Below are 19,253 nucleotides of genomic sequence, written 5' to 3'. Positions count from 1 at the left end.
AGATGGAACATACTAACTTTTTAAATAGTGTAATATAAATGTGACTACAGTCATACATTTCAGCTTCAATTTTTAGTTTATTTTAAACGTCAAAAATACAGACAGCGAAAAATCATAAAATACAGAGCCCAGACTGATATGTATTTTTATTCATTTGATGTTCTCAAATCAAACCGTAGTTTTTAATATCACTTCCTCTGCTTCTGCCCAGGAGTCAGATCTGAGCTGTATTCGAAGAACTAAAAAAGATCAGATAGCTGTCACTTATTGATGTTACTCCACTTATAGACATTTATCTGATCTTTCACTTACAATGGCTGAGTTTTCTCATACACAGGAGGGCTGAATAAGAAATGAGGTTTGTGCGTGTGCATGTACTTGTGAATGTTTCAGTTTAAAACACAAATAAATCACACACACACATAATTACAGTTTAACAGGCTGTTATTTTAACCAATGCTTAATGAATAGAGTGTGATCCCCATACTGAGTCTAGAGTTTCTACTGGAAGTCCATACTGCACTGAACATCTCACACATGAAACCAATAAATCATCTGCGCATGAAGTAGAAAACATTTCAGCACATTGATCTACTGAGAAACTTGGTATGGTTGATGAAACAGATGGATTGAGTGATCTGGATTACAACCTGGAGCAGGTGTGTTTCCATCAGTCCATGTTCCAGATCAGGAGCTCTATGGGTTTTCAGCAAAGCTGCTTCTTGGAACAAGAACCTGAACACACCTCAGGTGGGAGATAAACGAGACAACTTGAGTATTTACAAATGTCAGTGACCTCATCATCCTCTAAGGCCGACATGCAAAGCTCCCTCTATAAAACCATTAGCTGCTGAGTTACATTGCAGCAATAGAACAGTGACACTCAGTCACTGCTCGGTCATATGCAAACCACAGACTGTGTAAATGCAAACCACAGCCTTAGCAGACTGTAGAGGATCTGGACCTCTTTAGGAACACACAGACTGATAAACATGTTGGTGCTGTCCCACTGTAAGCAGCTGTGTCCACTTTTTTAGGTACACCTGCACAATCTCATTCAATCAAATCCAACAGTTGTGCCACAGCATCTGTTTTCATGAAGAACGGTGGTGGGCTCAGAGTTAAAGCTGCTGTTGTACTGGATGACATGATACTGACAGCTGTTTCTAATATTTACATACATGAAGTGGTCAGAATATAAGGAACACCTCTGACTATAGTGCAGGCAGGTACATACTCACTGACTGATCTGCCTGTATTTGCTCTTTTAAGGTAGCTTCAGACTTTGATTTTAGTTGGCTGGGTAAAAATTGTCCTCCTGATTGTCCACATTGTAAATCTACTGTTGTTCTACTCTGTACTCACAACATGTATTTCCTGTCTGTCCTGGAGGAGGGATCCTTCCTGTGCTGCTCTTCCTGAGGTTTCTTCCATTTTTTCAGTTTTTTGAGGAGTCGTTTCTTATCCAGGTCATGGGTCTGGTCTGAGGACAGAGGGTGTTGTCTGCTGGACAGATTGTGAAGTCCCTTATGGCAATTTTGTGTTATTATGTTGGGCCACACACACGTGTTTGTTATGGTTAAACACCTGCAGACATACTGTACAGCCCTGCAGGTCCTGACTGTAAATATCTGATGACCCTCGTTTGACAAAATGTTTAAAAAAAACTTAACATCAAATCTCTTTCCCTACAATTCTGCCTCAGTCTGGAGTTGACATAATGTAATTAAGGCTGATCTGGCTTCAGTTAACTGAGCCCTGTCAATCCTTCATTTTCTGCACACTCAGTTCACAGTGTTACAGATTTACCATCAAATAAGAAAGGAGCAACTTGTTGCTTTTAGCTGGTGACTGTCACTGTGGGTTTAATAAGCTGTAGTGAGCTAATGAAGCTAACGTTAGCTCCATCAGTTGGTAGAAAAGTGTCTCAGGCCCGTTTTAAAAGGAGAATCTTTTTGAACACAGCCTGTGTCCTCACAAACTCTAGTTAAATAATGAAATACTCTCTGACCTCAGACTTAAACTAGGTTACTACTGTGGCTAGTTAACCAGACATGCTAACAGCTTGTCACCTGGCTACAATGATGTACAGGTGTTCTATAGTATACTGTGACATCACTGTCAGGTGTGGTTACAGACAGCAACAGAGCAGACACCTTTGAGTGATAGTGGGCGTGGTCAGAGGACAGATGAACTCTGCTGTAAAGTTACAGTTTCAGAGGTTTGACTTTGAAACAGGTCTGGGAACAGTTAGCTCAGGTTTGGGTTAAAAACAGTTATCAGTCTGTGTCATTAAGACGTGGTCAGTTGTCCTCTTGCTCTGAACTTTTCCTGTAGATTTTACTCTTCGTCTTCCTGAAGGAGGTAAAGCTGGGGTTCACCTCCTCTGTCTTCTCCTCCTCACCTTGTTCTTTCTGCACCCGTTTCTGATTCCCCTCCTCTGGTCGACCCACGGCTCTTCTCCTGTCTCTCTCTCCAGTCTCTTCTTCACTCTGCTCTGTTCCCCCAGCCTTCCCTCCCTCCCTGCCCTCTGCCCCCTCCTCCTCCTCCAAGTGACTGAGATGCATCCCCCTCTTTTTTCCTCTGACGGCTGACAGCTGATCTGCAGTCTGTTCCTTCAGCAGTCGGTTTGGTCTAGAAAAGATCATTCTCTGCTGGAGGTCACAGGGTGATTCAGGCTGTCTCTCCTTCCGCAGACTAGACAGGAAGTTGTGAGCGGCCCTCCTGTTGTCCTGTTCACTGGTCTCAGACACATCCTCCAGACTGTAGTGAGTCCACCGCTCAGGGTGCACCAGGTAGTCTGGGACTCCTCTCTTCTTTGGTGGTGTGGGGTCAGTGGACGGAGGGTGGCTCGTCTTCCTGCTGGGACGTGGAGGCTGAGGCCGAACAAACTCTCCGTCTGTGACCTGATCCTGGTTCACAGAGGAGGAGGTCAGCTGGGTGACACTGTCCAGGCAGTCAAAGATACTATGGCTACGGTCTGAGAAAGCTGAGCTCCCTCCTTTCAGACTGAAGGAAGTCTGAGCAGCTGACGTAGAGATCACACCCTCCCCCCGCCCCCCATCATCGTCATCATCATCATCATCATCATGGTCCAGCTCTGGGTCAAAGGGAGCACTGCTGGGCTGTTGTTCAGGTTCAGAGTCATCGGTGTCTGACAGCTCATCCACATCATCACCACGGTCTTTTCTCTGATCACACATCTTCAGAGACTGGAATCAACAACCTGGTGAGAGTGAGACAGAAGAGCTCAGAAAAAAGTAGAAGTGTCTCTAACAAAACTCTACCGTGAATCATATAGTTTTCATTTCATTCAAAGATTTCAAAACCTCAAACTCAGAGGTTCTCAGTGACAAAACTGATTTATGAGTTAAATATAAAGAGTACATGTTTTCAGATTACAAGTCATTGTTCCCTCCGTCTGTACCCACAGGGGGTCCAGGGTGCAGGCAAGTAAGAGACATTCAAAATGGTGACAGAAAGTCTTTATTAACTTGAATGCTGAACCCTAAAGTCAAGTAATTGTAATCTGTAATTTCCCCATTCATGAAGATGACAGTCACAGCCTCAGCTGGCTCTACATTTAATTCACTATTAGACTCAACTGGCTTTTGTCAACGTGTAAATGAACCCACTCACTGTTTTAATCACACCTTCCATCTTGTTCTGACATATGACATAGACACTGAATTGCTCAGGAACTGCAGGGAAGAGGAGGAGCGCTTCCAATACACTGAGCCTCGCCTCCATTACAGCAAATAAACTATTTTCATTCCATGTATCATTATTACTAAAGGAGGCAGAGGAATAACTAAACATAAGACACACGGAGCAGAGAGAGCAGGAGAGAGGGAGGGAGAGAGAGAAGTCATCGGTAACGAGGCTTCGTACAAACGACTATGACCAACTCTACATATGAAACAGAGGGAGTTAGACATAAAGACCTGCCTCTAATAAAAGTCTGTTACGTTCTGGAGCTGAAGTAAATCAAGACTAAAGCTGCGTTTTGACCTAAAAGAAATAGTTTCAGGAACTAAAAGATCCTGTGGCCCATTGTTGTCTGCGTTTCCACCACGGCCTAAAGTCCCGGGAAGATCATTCAAAATTATTATTTGACATTACATTATTCACAGCACTTTGAGGACATGACATGAACGAAAATATGGGACAAACTGCGTCCCATATTCATTCAATACAGGACGCAGTATTTAATTTCAAATACGGGACGATCCCGTATTATACGTGACGGATGGCAACCCTAGCCACTCTGGGTGTCGTGGTCCTTTATTTTTCTGAAGTCCTGTTTCAGTTTTTTTACATTCTCCCGGGCCTGTTATGCATTGTGGAAGATGTGTACTCGACCAGTCAGAAATGTTTAGCACTGCAGACCACATCCCCCAAAGCTCCTGAACCTTTGGAAAGTACTACCCCCAAACAGGTACCTTTTTAGGGGTCAATCAATTACCCCTGAACTAAATTTAGACCCTGGTTCCTGCAGTGGAAACACATATAGTTCTTCAAAAGGTTCCTGGGGAAAGTTCCTGCGGTGGCAACGTGGCTATTTACTAGGTTTAGACCTAGTCTTGTTTATTAACATTTGACTTCACAGGAATGGGTTATACAGCATCACTACAGCAGGTGACAATACTGTAATCAAATAGCCATTGTAATTTAGTCCACTGCCATGCGTCAATACAATAGAGGACAGCTAACTTTACACCCTCACAAGTTGATGATGATGTTGATAGAGCCTCACTGCGTATAACACTAGACACTGTGGCCCCTCAGAAAAATAAGGTGGTGCGTCAGAGGAGGCTAGCTCCATGGTACAAATCACAAACCAAACGACAGCAAGACAGGAAGTGGGTTTCCACCAATCTAGAACAATTTCAAAAGGCTTGGACATATAGTCTATTAACATACAGAAAAGCCTCCATGATGCCAGAACCTCCTACTTTTCATCATTAACAGAAGAAAACAAGAACAAGCCCAGGTTTCTGTTCTGGACAGACAGTCACAGCTCTATTGAGCTGTTAGCTATTAGAGAAAGATTCACCATCTCCTCCCCACAGCTGACTCAGATGTACTGTTTAGTACAGTAACTGACTTATATTTAGACTGCTTCTCTCCTGTAGATCTCTCTGAGCTAACTTCAACAGTTTATTCATCCAAACCATCAACTTGTCTTCTGTTTTTCCTTTAATCAACACTTCTATATTAGATCAGAGGCCAGTTTCAAAGATATTTTAGAATAGGTCCGTCTCAATTTTGCTCATGGATTCACTTAAAAAATAAGACACATTACCGTCAGGCTAACTCAGGACTAAGACCAATGTTACCGTGGTAACAATAAATGATACCTGCGCTGACCAATAGCACAACAAATCTGTTTTAGAGACTGCAGCCAGATTTTTCTTATTATTGTTTCACTTCTCAAGTAAAACGTCCTTGTAACGGTTGAATTCTTTCTAAATACAAACATTTTCTGCTGAGGGTAAACGGAGCTCAGTGGTTGGATGCGGTTCCTCAGCCTGCCACTTTCAACATTCTGAAAAAAGTTTTAATTTCATTCATTGATACTTTTGACCACAGTCCGGCTTAAGATACTCAAAGCTAAACTACTATATGCAGCAGATGAATTTAGACGTCTCTCTGAAGTCTGACTATTTCTTATGTCTACGCCACAGTCACTAGGGAACTACGGATGTCGCTCTCTCCATCACCCACCATCCCCCCACCACAAACACTCATAGTTTCATATAGTCAGTGTACAGCAGTACTCTAAATTGACTAACAGCGATAGAAAGTAAGTGTTATATTCTGACAGACTGAACGGTGATAACTGTAGTCTACTAATGTTTTGAGTACCCAGCTCATGTTATGAGCTGCCACTGTTAGCCTAAACAAGCTAATGTTAGCCTTCCTGTTTTTGGCTGCTGGCATTGCTTTTATTCTGCATCATGTGATTGACTTCTTATTTGTCAAATAATATTGTTGTTCACTCTTCGTTTGTAAAATAAGCCTGGAGACTTGTCCATGTTTGTGATTGGTCAAATGCTGCACACCCCGCCCCTTTAACTAGAACGCGCTCAGGAAAACCTGCTGTATTGTACAGAGCTAATATCAACCGTCGTGTGAGCGCTCAGCGAACGTTTGGCTCAGTGCAGCCAGACAACAAAAAGATAATCTGGCCATGTTGAATTTACCTCGTTGTACAGGCTCCAGGTCCAATGTGCTCCTGCCTCAAAATCAACTTCAGCACCACTTAGATCCGGGTGCATGGGCCTCGCATTAACTCGTAGCAACTCAGCCGAACACTTCTTCTACTATCCTTTCAGGTCAGGACTAGACTACTGCTGCCCCCCATCGGTTACAGACTGTGATATGCCGCGTTCATCGTTTAAACCGTGTTTACAACCAGTTGAGGGGAAAACGATCAATTGGAAATGTCGGGTTACTGCTGACACTGGTGAAAAAGACATGGCTACAGAAAATGCACAGATACAGTTAACCTAAGTGATTATTATTATTATTATTATTATTATTATTATTATTCACTAATATGATACGAAAACTTCTGCTGATCTTTCTGCTCTGATGACATGAACGCATCATGAAGGACCAGTCCAGCGCATGCTCAACATTCATTTTCTCATTGGCTCAAAAGTATTTGGCTTGCTAAGAGGGCGGGATAGCCTGCGATAGTTTGTTGTGATTGGCTGCGGTTGTGCAGACCGGGAATATTTTGAAAGTAAGTGGGACAGGGTGTGAGCCGTTCGGTTTGCGTTTGTTCGGGCTCTGTTGATAGTGTAATCGTCTAGTTTTCAGCCTCTAAATAATTTATAAAGTATCTTTAAAACAGTTCATGGAGCAGAAGTCACGGGAAACCACGTCTGGTGGAGGGATGGAACCTGTAAACACCATGTCGGACGTGTCGGTGGTTGATTTGTCGTCGTTTGTTAACGTTGAACTCGACGTGGAAAATAACAACAATGCTAACGGAGATTCTGCAGAGAGACATGGTGTGTCCGCCATAACTCAAGGTCTGTGTCTACTACTATTATTATCGGATCTGTAAAAAAACACTTTCAGAATATTTCAGTATTTGGTTTGTCCTCCTTTGTCTTTAATGACATCATGAACACCAGCTGCAGGGACTCATGATAACCCATGTTCTCCCATCATGACCTGACAATGGGCCACAGACCTTGTGGTGTCACAGAATGCTCGCCTTTCTCGGTCTTAATGCTCATTAATGTTCAATGGGACAGAAGTCAGGCGACTGTTGAGGAAAGTCAGTGACAATCAGGACCCCCCGTCAGTTTAGTGTTGGTGTCCAAGTCCAGAGTAAAAACAAACTTATGGCACTCATTTAATTTCATCTCTACTACGTTTTGCAGTCATGTACGGTGGTGTTCCTCTGTTTTCTGTTTCACCGTTACACCCCTCAACAACGTCTGGAAGTCGGGCCAAAAATATTAAAAGGCTCACAATCAGACAGGTAGATAGTGGCTGCACGTACAGTGTCAAATGAATGTACACTTCAATGTAGGGCTGAATGATATATGGTTATCAAATCCTTATCTAGATATGGACATGTGCAAAAAGCAAGGATATGGAAGATGTCAAATGTCTCCCCATGAGTTTATTTCCTCTGTGGCAGCAGAACATGTTACACCAGTCATCAGAAAGTGCTGCAGGTTAAACTGGACTAACCCGACTAACTCTGAAAGAATAACTCCAGACGCACCTGAAAACACTCGCTAGCATAGATGGCATTTTCTAAACCAAATTTTTAGGAAAAATGTATAATCTCTTTTTGCACCTCTAAGGTGTTAATATACATTCAGGCTTCAGACAGTAGACAGTAGAAGTAAACAACTGAATATTTGGTTTGCTTCAGTTAACAACATTGTGTGAATGTCTCAAGACAATAATCCAGAGCATTTAGACTGTGATACTCCGCTGAGTAGTCTAACAGAACAGGTTACAGTTTTATCTCAATCCTTTTCACGGAGCTGCTGAGACTGAGACTTTTAGTAAGGAAAAGTGAAAACCCCTGAGCTAAGAGTGAGTAAAAGTTGGTCTCAGCAGCTTTGTGAAGAGGACTTTGGAGAAAACTGGCAGTTAGAAACATTTAGTGTGACTTAGGAGAACTCTTAGTGATAAGATGAAATGCTTTGTGAATACGGAGCCTGATAAACATTTTACTTTTTTGTAACTGTGTCAGGACTGGTTTCACTGAAGCTGCCTTGCTGAAATGCATGTAACAGATAGTAAAGATCATCTTGTCTTTCCCAACAGCTCTGTTTCAGAACGATGAGGAGGATAAAGATGAGAGTGATGACGATGACAGTGGCACAGACCACTTCAACACTGGAAAGTCAGGGACTCAGCTGCAACGGTGTGAGCGTCACGGTGGAGTGACTTCAAGTCTTCCCGACACATTTCAGACGAACCACCTGCTGTTCTACGAGAGGTTCAAGGCCTATCAGGACTACGTGCTCGGTAACAGCAGAAACACACTGTCACACAGTCTGACTCCGGTACCATATTATTAATAGTCGTCAGTCGTTAGATGGCTCTTCTGTGTGTATTTGTGTGTAGGAGACTGTAAGCCCTCCGAGGTGAAGGCCTTTACAGCAGACTACCTGGAGAAGGTGGTGGAGCCATGTGATTGGCTGGCTCTGTGGTCGACTGATGTGTTTGATGTTCTGGTAGAGGTGAGACCAACTCACACACGTCTCTGTTGATATTATAAATCTACTTTTCTCTTCACCCCACTCGACCTTCAATCTTGAGTCAGAACAGGACTTTGGAATTGGTTTAGTTTTGATGGGATCTTTTCCCTGACAGGTTCTTCATTTATGAAAGCCATGGCACAAACAGTCTACATCTAAGTCTTTAACCCAGGAGACTGAGCCCGTCTTTACTGTTTGACTTTGTTAACTTATTCTTTTCAATTTTTTTCATCATTTTTATTTTCAGTTTTAATTCACTGTTTGATTTATGTTTGCATTCAGTTTGGTGTGGTAAACTTCTCTCACGAGCAGGAGCAGCTCCCAGTACTTGTGACCTTTATCCACTTATTGTGTGCAGCTGTAAAACTAAGTAACAGAACATAACTGATCACGTTCATACATGTTGAAGTCTGGATCTGATCAAGAATCTGAGAGGGAAGCACCAACAGTAACAGAGATCACAGCACGATGTCTCTCTTCAGTAAATATTAGGTCCATTAGCTTCTTATTGTGACATAATGCTGGAATTATTATTGCCATCATAATCTGTATAAACATGTTTCTATATCTGCTCCTGGTAATAGTTGAATGTGTAGGAAATGAGCTGAAATGTGACTGAAGTGAAAAGTGAAAAGCTAACGTTAATAAAATGTTGTTCTGCTGTAGCCGACCAAGTAGCTAATCTGCACTGTTGGTTATTAGTCTACTGGAGCACATTAAATGTCTCTAATACCACTGAAGTAGACTGGGACTGGGAGAAGGACCGGAGTCTGGACCTGAGGACAACTTTGTTAGGAGCTGACGTCAGCTCGTCGCACGAAGTGTTGAGAGCAGTGTGACACCTGAGCTTTTGTCAAACTAGGAGTTTACTACACTAAATTTTTATATGACAGAAAATAAGGTCACCAGATCATATCGGGTATTCGCAATTAATGATGATCTGACTGTAGATAAGATCAAGTAAAAAATATTTGTCTTTTAAGTGTAGTTGAGGAAAAGTCAGGAGTTTCCGAAACAATTAAAGCTCAAGTAAAGAAAAGATGCTGGGAAAATATACTTGTGTACAGAAATGAAATACTTCATTACCATCCACCCCTGGCCAGGATGTGCACTCTCACACAGGATATTGGTAAATCACATAGACATTCATACATATACTGCATGGACATATAATGAATGAGGCCACAGGTCTAAGATGAGTTATGAACTATTGGACAGAGTCGGCGGTGCAAAGAAGTTGTGACTGTCTGTCACACTGAACTGTTTAGAAATGTGTTTGAGATGTGGATTGAAATGTAATGCGTGTGGATTGTTATAAATCGCTGACAACATGTCTGAAGAGCTGCTTATGATGACAGGTGCGTGATGTGGAGCTGAAGGATCTGAAGGCATGTGTGAGGCTCGTGCTGCCTCTGCAGTGCGACACCAGAGGCTGTGAACTCACTGAAGAGTCCATGGAGTCTCTGCTGGAGGCCACACAACACAAAGTCCTCCTGCAGGAGCTGCAGGTGGTCTACGAAGAGTCTGGGGATTTTGATCAGACTGCCCTCGCCCTGGAGCACCTCAGGTAGAACTCACTGACCTCAGTTCACTCTTTGATGTTTGTCCACATATTTAAACTGTTGATAACATTGACTGCCCAGCTGTGCCATGCTTTCCTCTTCCCCTCCTCTATCCACAGGTTTTTCTATAAGCACATCTGGAGACAGTGGGATGAGGAAGATGAAGATGATGACTTTGACTACTTTGTTCGTTGTGTGGAGCCTCGTCTTAGGCTGTGAGTGCACCCTGTATCTCTGTGAAGATCTTGTTCTAAGTGTTGGTTCATTCCACTGAATCCTGTTTGAAAATGTCTCATCTCAGCTACTACGACATCTTGGAGGACAGAGTCCCAACAGGCCTGGTGGCAGAGTACCAGTCCTTACTGGAGAAATGCTCCCAGTGCTTCCAGCATTTCTCTGTGCTGCGCAGCGGCCTCAGCTCTGACTCAGACTCGGAGCTGGATAACGTGTCCATGGTGGAGGGTCTGAAGCTGTGCGACCAGCTGGAGACGTTCAAACGGAAACTGCATATCATTGAGAACCCCCTGCTGAGGTAGACCTGTGTGTCCTTCAAACTCACCACCACTGCCTTTTTATTTCCACAACCTGGATGTTCACCCCCTCACCTCCTGTTCAGGTATGTGCTGGGCTACAAAGGTAATGCCAGGCAACAGTGTGTGCAGAGTCGTGGGCCCAGAACATCAGGCATGAAGATGGTCCACGTGGTCACAGACTCCTGCAGCACCACGCAGCTCCAGTCCCTCCTCAGTGCCAGACTGCTGCCTCTGTGCTCGTGTGGGGACACTGAGATCCAGGTCAGTACTGCAAACACACAACAGGACCAGTGGCCGGTCCTCTTTGACAGGTGATTTTTCATCTTACACCAACAAATCCATTATTAAACTGATCATCTCTCCTCACTGTGTTCTGTTGGCAAAGATCAGTGTAGAACATTATAGACGTCTTCTCATGGTCTGCCAACCCCAGCCGTCAATAACCTTGAACATGATCAGCTGATAGAAAGTTTTTATTCTCTGCTCAACATCTTTCTCTCACTAAGTGTGGGACACAGGCAAGGTTTGTCCTGAAGGTGGCGCCAGAGGGAAGTAAACGTTGTACTTGGTGTACAGTGTCTCTTAATGAAACTCAAATGGGTGAGTTCATACTGTGACTGTGTGTTTAGTTCCACAGAGAGCCAGTATCAGCTTTGGACTCATGTCATCAAGGGGATGTGGTCATTATTCTCCCAGGGATCTACAGTGTGAACAGCTCCATCTTCATACCAGACTCCATCACTGTAGAAGGTAAATAAAAGGGGGCTGGCGCACGTTTAATCATAATCTAGTAGTAGTTAACTGAACAACGCAGTTCTTCCTGTCCAGTGCCCATGTTGTTGAAATAGCAAATACACTTGCACCTATCTGAGCACCTATGGGCGTGTTGGTCTTAAAATGAGGTGTGGTCAGGCCCCTTGCTGGTGCATTGATATCTGTGGAAAAGGACTGACAACAAAAACCTGGTCTGAAGTCAGTGGTGCAGTATTTCACTGTTATTTTAAGGCTCATTATCAAGAGAGTAACATGGACCAACATACACAGGCACACAGAACTCAACTCAGAGCTCAGCTGTTATGCCCAAAACACTCTCATGAATAATTAAGAGATTAAGTACAACCCTTTTGAATCATGCATCTGGAGCAGCAACAGTTTGTTTCTGCCGTTAAAATAACAAAAGTGACATGGACACGCCCTGAATGCACTTGTGTCACGCACTTCAGACCATGCGCCCTGACTGACATCATCATCAGTCTGTTTATAATAAATTGCAGTCCACATGTTTTTCATAATGAACAAACATGCCAGTACAACAGTGTGTTTCTGTGGCACAGGAATAAGACCCAGGTTACCAGGGTTTGTATACACATGCTTAGTTATTATCATTATTATTTTAATAATAATTGTTATTGTTTATATTATTATTATTATTATTATTTATTGTTTGGCAATAATAAAGAAACTCACCTCGTCCTGTCAGTGAGTGGGTTTAGAGTCTGTTCTTTATCTCTGCTCAGTCAAACATGGATCTGCAGTGCAAGGTAGAAATGTAGGTTTAATTTTATAAAATTGTGCTGCTGTTTACTGACAGATGTGTGTGTGCGTGTGTGACCAGGCTTTGGGTTTCCTGATGATGTGGTGATTGAGAAGAAAAACAAGGGCGACTCATTTGTGGAGTCCACAGGAGCTGATGTCCGACTGTCCAACATCAAGTTCATCCAGCATGATGCCATCGAGGGAATTCTCTGTGAGTACAGATGAACAAGGCTCCATCACGGTAAACCTGTGTGTCACACATCCACACCTTCATCTGTCCACTGTGATCAAAACAAACTCACTTTGAGCCGGACAGTGATGGAGGAGATTCCTGCACTTTCTATCATCATCATTCCCACGAGCTGCTGTGTTACAGTGTTAGATAAACAGTGACACAGTCTGTGAACGTGCTGACTGTGCTCTTGATACCTGTCAGGTGTCCGTCAGGGGACTCTGAACATGGAGAACTGTGTGCTGCAGTGTGAGACGACTGGAGTTATCGTCCGGACGTCTGCCCACCTCAACATGAACATGTGTGACCTGTATGGATCCAAGGTGAGTGCTGTGTGATCGCAGCTAATCACAGGTACAAACTCCTCTAAGGCTGAGCCTATTGTTAAAATGTTTGCACCACATAATTCACTGTTCTGGTTCTCTATCTGCTCTCATGGCAGCAGCAGCTGTTTTCATAGAAACATCTGTAAACAGCCTCTGTCCTCTAGCCGCTCATCATACAAACAGCAGACATACATAGAGCAGCTGGTGAACATAGTGGAGCGTTTAGCAGCTAAAGAGACAGATATTTCCCTCAAGAGCTGGTGGAGACCAAACACAGAGCTAAAAGACGGAACAGTGGACTGAGACTCATCAGGTGACAGACATCATAACACATCAGTCATGTTGATCTGTAACAGCTGGAGGTGGAGATAAACATGATTGATCACAAGTTCAACAACAAGCTTCTTGTTCTGCTGGTCAAAGGCATGGGTTGGTGCAGCTTAAATACTGACAGATGTTTTAGTGAGATATTTTACAGTATAAAATAAACTAGTATACTGGAGACAGTTTCTAAAAGACCTGAGACAGATCAGGGTGGCACAGTGGTGCAGTGGTCAGCACTGTCTCCTCACAGCAACAAGGTTCTGGGTTCAAACGAGGGCTGACCCTGGCCTTTGTTCAGCAGGTTTCCACCAGGTAAAGGTCAAAGACCTGCAGGTTAGTCTCAGTGTGTCAATCCTGTCATAAACTGGAGACCTGTTCAGGTGTACCCGCCTCTCGCCCAGTGTCAGCTGGGTTTAGCTCCTAAAGGTGATGTGTCGAGGGGAGTGGAGCGGCTGACTTCACAGCCTGCCTTCAAACTCAGGGTCCATGTTTGTTTTCCACCTTTGTAGCATAGTGGACATAACAAACTGGTTGCTACGCCGACATCCTCTCCAGAGTCTCATCCAGAGCCTTGTGTACACCGCTGATGATGACATTAGGAAACAGTGATAGAGGGTCTTTGGAGGGTCTTTGGAACTTGTGTTTATATTATTTCACCGCACTGGTGACAGTCAGAGCCAGATGTGCCAGATGCATATTGTTTTCGGGTTGTGCGTCCGTCCATCGGCTGTCCCATTCTCATGGACACGATATCTCAATAACGCTTTGATGGAACTTCTTCAAATTTGGCAGAAACGACACGAGTAGTCAAGGATGAAATGATTAGATTTTGGTGGTCAAAGGTCAAGGTCACGATGAACTCGTAGAACGCAGTTTTGGCTTTGTAAACGCAATACATCTGTAACACCACCACATCACCTGATGTTGCCTGGCTGTTCTTGTCTTTATAGCCAGTGATGGTCCTCATCCCCTTCCACACCTCTCTGGTGTTGTTGTGCTGCATCTTCCTCTCTTTCTTTTTGTAGTCCTCCTTCACCTGCTTTAATCTCCTCTTCAGCTCATGTTGCTCACACCTGAGCTTCTCCCTGTCTCCATCCCTGAAGGCCTCCTTTTTCTTCTTGAGGAGGGTCTTGATGTTACTGGTGATCCAGGGTTTGTTGTTTGGAAAGCAGTGTACAGTCCTTGCTGGTATAACATTGTGCATACAGAAGTTAATGTAGTCTGTGGTACATTCAACCATTCTATCAAGGTCAGGGTCCTTGCTTTTATCATTTTCCTGGGACTCCAACAGGACATTCCAATCTGTGCACTCAAAACAATCTTTTAGAGACTCACTGGCCTCCGGGGTCCAGTTCCTGAATGAGCAGGTGGTTGCAGCCTGCCTCAGTACACAGGGCTTGTAGGAAGGCTGAAGAAAAACCAGATTATGATCTGATCTGTCAAGTGGTGGTAGAGCTGAAGCAGGGTAGGCCTCCTGCATACAACAGATCAAGTGTCTTATTTTCCCTTGTGGGACAGTCAACACACTGAGTGAAGCCAGTCAGGTGAGAGGTGAGACTGACATGGTTATAATCCCCTGATACTGCAATGAATGCATCAGGGTGCTGGGTCTGTCCTCGCGCAGCAGTCTCGTGAATGATGTCATACGCAACTGCAGGCACATTTCACATTTCCCATGAGGATCGATGGTAGAAAAAGCTTATATCTCCATCTCCTAGCCTTTATCTTAGCCCTGGCTCTGCATCCATGGTACAGCTTCTTCAGCTCAGCCGGTATGGGATGTTTAACTCCATCTGGTAAACTTTAAAGCCAGGAGTTCCTCCTTCACGTACAATATTTTCTCCATATCAGACAAAACAACAATTTAGAATAAAGACATCAATCAACAAAAAATACACTGACATACTGCAAAGAAAACTACAAGCTACAAAGGACTTGCTGCCACTCTGCCATTTTATTGACTAACATTTACAGGGATTTTAACTGTGATTGAGGCCAGTCATGTTGCTGTGTTGTGTTCAGGGGGCTGGTGTGGAGATTTACCCTGGCAGTGTTTGCAGTCTGGTCAGTAATGGTATCCATCACTGTAAGGACGGGATCCTCATCAAGGTGAGAAGAGACGGTTCATTGTGTTGACACAGACACTGAGGAGTCACCAGCAAACAGACTGTGCAGCTTTACACTGTCATAGTTTATTCTCTGCTCAGATGTTTGCTCCTCACACAGACTGACAACCAGCCAATAGGACTACTAGTACTCTGAACAACATTTATTCAAAGAAGGAAATAAAACAAAGACAAAGGAGGACTCTTCATTCAAGCCAGATTGTATTAAAGTGTTCACATAATGAATCATAAACTCTCTGATGGGAATTTAAATAATTTCAACATTTATTAAATAAACATTAAACTGATTATAAGCACTCAAATGTCAGGCTGCTGGAGGCAATCAGATATTTTTGTCCTCAAATTCTAGTTCTAGTTATATTTTGATTTGTCAAGACAAAGAAAAGTACATGAACATTTAAGTAAGCAAAGTGCAGAAGTTGTATTTCATGTGATTCAGACACAAGTGTTTTGTGGTGTAGACACTGTACTGGATTTAACAACTAAACGTGTGTCTGTGTGTGCATGCGTGTGTGTGTGTGTGTGTGTGTCCGTGTGTGTAGGACTTTGCTGATGATCTGGATGTGATGCCGTCTATCACCATGGAAAACAATGTGATCCACAACAATGAAGGCTATGGAGTGATTCTAGTGAAGCCGAGCACTGAACACAGAGCTCCTGTGGACAGTGAGGGTAGGCACAGCTCCCAGTCACAAAAACACTCTGCTGTACACCATCAGTGTTTAACTGACCTTTTGTTCCCAGAAGACCCTGCAAAAGACCCTGCTGGACAGACAGCTGAAGATGGACAGCTGGGAGGAGTTTCAGATCCTCCAAGTCCGACCTCCAGCAGCTCAGCAACTGCTCAGCCAGAATCCACAGAGAACGGCACAGATGGTGACGTGGCGTCCGCCTCAGGCAGGAAGTGGCAGTTTAGTCGTCAGCTGAGCCGAAACAAGGAGAAGTCCTGCAGCCGAGCTGTCCAGGATCTGATGGACCACCAGATCTTTGTCTCCATTCAGGGAAACCAGTTCAAGCGCAATGGCATGGGCGACTTTGGCACCTTCTTTTACTGAGAAACCCCTCTAGCACTCTGAACTCACACAGGTCTTTTAACATCACTAAAGTGCAATGGTTATTTGATGACAGCTTCCTGTTTTAGCTGATTTCTTCTGTTTGTCATGAAACAAATTTTGCTGCTTCACATTGTGCAGAGACGATGATAAGACAGGAGGCGTGGTGTGATCAGCTGTGAGCTGATGGTGTTTCTAACTCTGACCTTTTGAAGCACAGTAACAGTGACTGGATCCACCTTTTAACTTTTATCTTATTTATTCCTCTGAATTCCTGACGCTAAATGATTGAATTTTTTTGTGCATTATTAGTTTGAAATTCACTCGGCACTTTGTAGTTTTGTTGTTTCAGCTTCAGATCTAATAAAAGTTATCCTGAAGGTGGGTGAGCACTGATGTTCAGTTGGATGTGATCTTCACGCGGTGCCTCTGGTTTGTTTTTTACAGTTTAATGATGTGTTTTATGGTTGAGGGAGGGGGTTTTATATCAGATTGATAGTCTGTAGTTTAAACTGAGAACATGATCAATTTCCTGAAGATTAAAACATGTCTGATGAAACCTCAGTATGTGTTGTTACAGTGTGATTCACATAATGTTTGTGTTGTCCCCTGGCTCCACTGGCCTCAGCACACCTTCACTTTAATGTTAGGGAACATTTATTATAGCAGTGTTTAAACAGCTCAGGACTTGAATGAATCTGAGGATTTAAATCTACATGACTTTCATGTCCTCCACAAAGCCAAATATAAAAAATATTTGAAAAAACAGCTGATCAACTTTTAATTTTCCTGATTTAGTCTAATAAATCTACATGGCCACAGCCAATTACATTGATGGAGCAGCAGACGACGGGTGAAACCTCATATAATCAGACATGATCATTCTGCTTTTAAATGGTATCAAGTTTATTTGAACACTGCATGTTTTCAATTTATAGAGAAATTTACAGGACAAAAGCCACACTCAGGACTGTTGTGGAGAGATGCATGCGCTGTAAGATCCAGCCATCTTGGACAATACCAACCAGCCTCTCCACAACATTCTGGCAGGACAGAGAAGCAGCTGCAGCAAACGTCTCATCTCACTGCAGAACAGAGAGGTTCAGGAGATCCTTTGTTCCCACTGCCATCAGACAATAGAATTTCCCCAAGGGGATCTATCTATCTATCTATCTATCTATCTATCTATCAAAACTCTACTGCATGTTTGCAAAAGGTAGTAAGTCATCCAAAACATTTCATTCAGTTTCAAAACCTAGTTTTTGTGTCAGTTAATTGGCCAGTGCCACCAAAATGAAAAGTTGTTTTGTTATCATTTGAGCCATACTGGTCAAAATGTATAGATGCTTTTATACCTTGATAGTCACAAATTACATCATGATTATGATTGCCACAAAATAAAAAAAAAACATCCAAAAACAATGAAAAAACTCTGGCAGTTTAGTAAAAAAACAAACAACACATTTGATGTTTTCCCTTGCAATGCATCAGGGGACAAATCTCCTTGCGTGGCACACCCATCCCCTGCATTGATCACCTGTGATATCCTCACATGCAGCATTCATGGCATTCAACAGAGACATCTGATCCTGTGGCCCATGGTCATATTTTTTCCACCTCCAGGCTGAGAAGAACTTGTCTGTTGGATTCAGGCACAGGGAGTATGGTGGAAGGAACTCCATTTTCATCCTTTGACAGTGGAAGCTGACATTATCCCACACAATCACATAATTTTTCAAATCTGGCCCAAATAAATATCTCTCATGTTCTGGTATTAGATCTCTGTAAAGTGTATCTAGGAAGGCCACGAGAAATTGGATGTTGTAGGGCCCAATGTGTGGAATATGTGTGCTCATACCATTCTCAGAAATGACAGCACACATTGTGATATTGCCCCCACGTTGGCCTGGTGTGCTAATTGTGGCTCGGTGGCCAATGACATTGCAGCCACGTCTCCTGCATTTGGATAGACTGAAGCCAGCTTCATCCACAAAAACAAGAATATGGAATGGTTCTTGTCCCTCCAGGTCCATTATTCTCTATATAGTAACACAGTAAAATATAACGTTAGTTTTACATAGTCTATTCTAGTACCAGACTGGTTATTAGAGTAGAAATTTTTTCTGTTTTTACTGCATGGGTATCTACAACTTCAAGAGGTACAGGCATCATTGAAGGACAGTAAAACTCCCTGTACACAGTAATATACCATGTGCACACCAATGGTTTACCTGAACCTACTGGTTTCGCAGCTCCTTCATTCTTTCACTATTCCTCTCAAATGGCACCCTGTACAGTTGTTTCATTTAATCTCCCGTTTCAGCTCCGTCTGCACCCTCCTCAGCTCATGTTTGTCCCCGGATTTAAAAACCCTCTTCTTCTCCTTCAATAGGGCTTTTAGTTCTGGGGTCACCCAGGGTTTCTCCAGGGTGAGAGGGATGATACTGTTGGTGATTGATGGTTTCTTCTTCTGTAGCTTTAGCAAATACTCTATTTCCTTCTTGTAGCAACTGGTGGAGGCCCTTTCAGTGTTTCATATGTATGGCGCCACTGAGTAGTGTGGTGACCCTGGTATTGTAATCAGCTGTGTTTAGGACAATGTGCATCTTCCCTCATCTGCTGGTAGGATGGTGATGTTCCAGTCCTTGCTCAGTAACACTGCAGTCTTCCTTTCCTGGATGGTGAGATTGGAAGGGAGTGCCAATTCCTTAAACCTGTGTGGTTCAGCCTCCATTTTCTGTAAAGTTGTTTTTTCATGCCGAGTCTGTTGCTGTGAACACTAACAGATCAACTTTCTCTGGCTGGGACTTGTTCTTAACCC

The 19,253-nt window shown here is 43.3% G+C and overlaps 2 protein-coding genes across 3 annotated transcripts; one reads left to right on the top strand and one right to left on the bottom strand.

The window, feature by feature from the left end:
* Window positions 1-57: 57 nt before the first annotated feature.
* On the bottom strand, window positions 58-6,356 carry tssc4 (tumor suppressing subtransferable candidate 4). The gene is made up of 2 exons (XM_056374508.1): window positions 6,207-6,356; window positions 58-3,226 (listed from the first exon to the last, which is right to left on the bottom strand). Exon 2 carries the CDS (start codon window positions 3,201-3,203, stop codon window positions 2,304-2,306), a length of 900 nt encoding a protein of 299 aa, XP_056230483.1. The 5' UTR covers window positions 3,204-3,226; window positions 6,207-6,356; the 3' UTR covers window positions 58-2,303.
* Window positions 6,357-6,477: 121 nt separating this feature from the next.
* Window positions 6,478-16,996, top strand: shcbp1 (SHC SH2-domain binding protein 1). Of its 2 annotated transcripts, none has more exons than XM_056374498.1 (13): window positions 6,478-7,043; window positions 8,305-8,508; window positions 8,608-8,723; window positions 10,100-10,308; window positions 10,423-10,518; window positions 10,605-10,835; window positions 10,920-11,097; window positions 11,466-11,586; window positions 12,452-12,583; window positions 12,809-12,927; window positions 15,277-15,363; window positions 15,923-16,052; window positions 16,128-16,996. In XM_056374498.1, the coding sequence occupies exons 1-13, from the start codon at window positions 6,866-6,868 to the stop codon at window positions 16,433-16,435; spliced, it is 2,109 nt and encodes a 702-aa protein (XP_056230473.1). In that variant the 5' UTR covers window positions 6,478-6,865; the 3' UTR covers window positions 16,436-16,996. The 2 variants fall into 2 exon arrangements, with proteins under 2 accessions (XP_056230473.1, XP_056230464.1); XM_056374489.1 differs by having other exon boundaries at window positions 16,125-16,996.
* Window positions 16,997-19,253: the final 2,257 nt, after the last annotated feature.

This window comes from Seriola aureovittata, chromosome 1 (assembly GCF_021018895.1).
Source record: "Seriola aureovittata isolate HTS-2021-v1 ecotype China chromosome 1, ASM2101889v1, whole genome shotgun sequence".
NCBI classification, from domain to species: domain Eukaryota; kingdom Metazoa; phylum Chordata; class Actinopteri; order Carangiformes; family Carangidae; genus Seriola; species Seriola aureovittata.
Note: the sequence above shows the minus strand (reverse complement) of the source record. Positions and strands in the feature narration are given on the sequence as shown.